The sequence below is a fragment of the Amphimedon queenslandica genome, unplaced genomic scaffold (assembly GCF_000090795.2).
Source record: "Amphimedon queenslandica unplaced genomic scaffold, v1.1 AMPQUscaffold_5121_Cont22904, whole genome shotgun sequence".
Lineage (NCBI taxonomy): Eukaryota > Metazoa > Porifera > Demospongiae > Haplosclerida > Niphatidae > Amphimedon > Amphimedon queenslandica.
In genome coordinates, this window is record NW_003554571.1 from 1 (window position 1) to 1,630 (window position 1,630).

Genomic DNA, 1,630 nt, shown 5'->3' on the forward strand with positions numbered 1-1,630 from the left:
TTTACATTTTTTGCCTTTAATTTTCATAAGATGAGAAACAATATCCAAATTACCAACACGTGATGCTTTGTGTATAGGCCCTTCATTAAAATTATCAAAAGCATTAATATCACATTGAGGAACACTGGTAAGTATTTTAACAAGTTCAAAGCCACCCCTCTGTCCCCCCACTATGCAAGCATAATGTAGTGGTGTGTGACCTTTTTGACCCTTTACATTGAGATTACAGTTTCTGCTGATAAGATGTTTAACGATATCAATGTTGACAGACTGAACAGCTACATGGATAGGTCTATCACTATTTCGATTTACTGCTTCAATGTCACATTTTGAGTCTTTAGTTAAAAATTTAACAATGTTAAGGTGACAATTTTTACAAGCAATGTGCAAAGGCGAATCCAAATTTGAAGTTGGAATATTAACATCAATCTCTTTATCATTTATGAAATGCTGCACGATGTCTAAGCATCCTGATTCACATGCTAAATGAAGTGGTGTGAGGCCTTTGACGTTTTTGCACAATAAATTGCAATCAGAGTATTCTGTTATAGTTCTTATGGTCTCTAAACACTTTGACTCAATAGCTATCTGCAATGGTGTCAAAAAATTTTCATTAAGAGAGTTGATGTTGAAAATATGACTTCTAAGAAGATATAAAGCTATGGAAAAGTATCTCAAATGTATAGAGTGATGAATAGGGTAGCTTGAATCATTTACAATAGCATCAAATTTCTCTTTATCTATATTGTGTGGCTTATCCTTTTCAAATATGATGCTGAGGTATCGCTGTTGTAATAAATAAAGAGATTTACTTGATTTCATCTTAGATGTGCCAGTGGTTAATACTGATCTGATACAACGATGCAAAACACCTACATCTACCTCCTGAGCTAGATAATGAACTACATCATTGGCAGCATAAATTACAGCATAATAAAGTGGAGATTTGTCCTCTTCAAAGAAACGCTTAATGCCACACAATTCATTAGCTTTGTTGCTCTGAACAAAGTGAGATACAGAATCCACGTCATTCAATGCAGCAGCAACGTGAAGTGAAGATAAAGTTATGTCTTTGAAGGTAATAGGCGTAATTTCTGCTTGCAAAGGTTTGAAGACTCGTTGAATTTTTTGTGAAATAAAGTAATCAAACGTAAGCGCGGCTATCAAGGTCAATACTATATTGCTACTAGATCTAGATAGAGATACATCAATGCATTCGTAAATATCATCAGGAGTATAGAACGAACATGCTAACATAATTACATCAATACAATTATTCATACAAGCATAGTATAGCAACGATTTACTATCTTTCCAACCCATGAAAGAGGCAGCTTTTGCTTTGCTTCTGAAAGGTATTTCGACACTTCGCCTGGTTGTAGAGCAAAATAGGGTGTACAAGATTGATTTATCGTTAAGTTCGTCTTCATTCATCGTAACGCCGCCCTTAAGTAAAGAAATCCATGAAAGAACCAATAAAGAGTTTGGGGTAGCCATTATTTAGAGAGACGAGAGCTCAAAGCGCGTTAATTAGCAGCCACACCTCTTTTCATATGATGCGTGGTTGTTGTGATATCTGCTCATGTGCAGTACATATAGATACTTCAAACTTCAGATAGCTAGGCTAAGT

At 35.2% G+C, this 1,630-nt stretch overlaps 1 protein-coding gene across 1 annotated transcript; it reads right to left on the bottom strand.

Annotated features, from left to right (window-relative positions):
- Positions 1–53: 53 nt before the first annotated feature.
- Positions 54–1,434, bottom strand: LOC105316097 (ankyrin-1-like; the record flags this gene model as incomplete). Its single annotated transcript, XM_011410902.1, has 2 exons — positions 1,308–1,434; positions 54–1,250 (listed from the first exon to the last, which is right to left on the bottom strand). Coding segments are annotated over exons 1-2 (1,324 nt in total), but the record flags the coding sequence as incomplete, so codon positions are not given.
- Between the last annotated feature and the right edge of the window lie 196 nt (positions 1,435–1,630).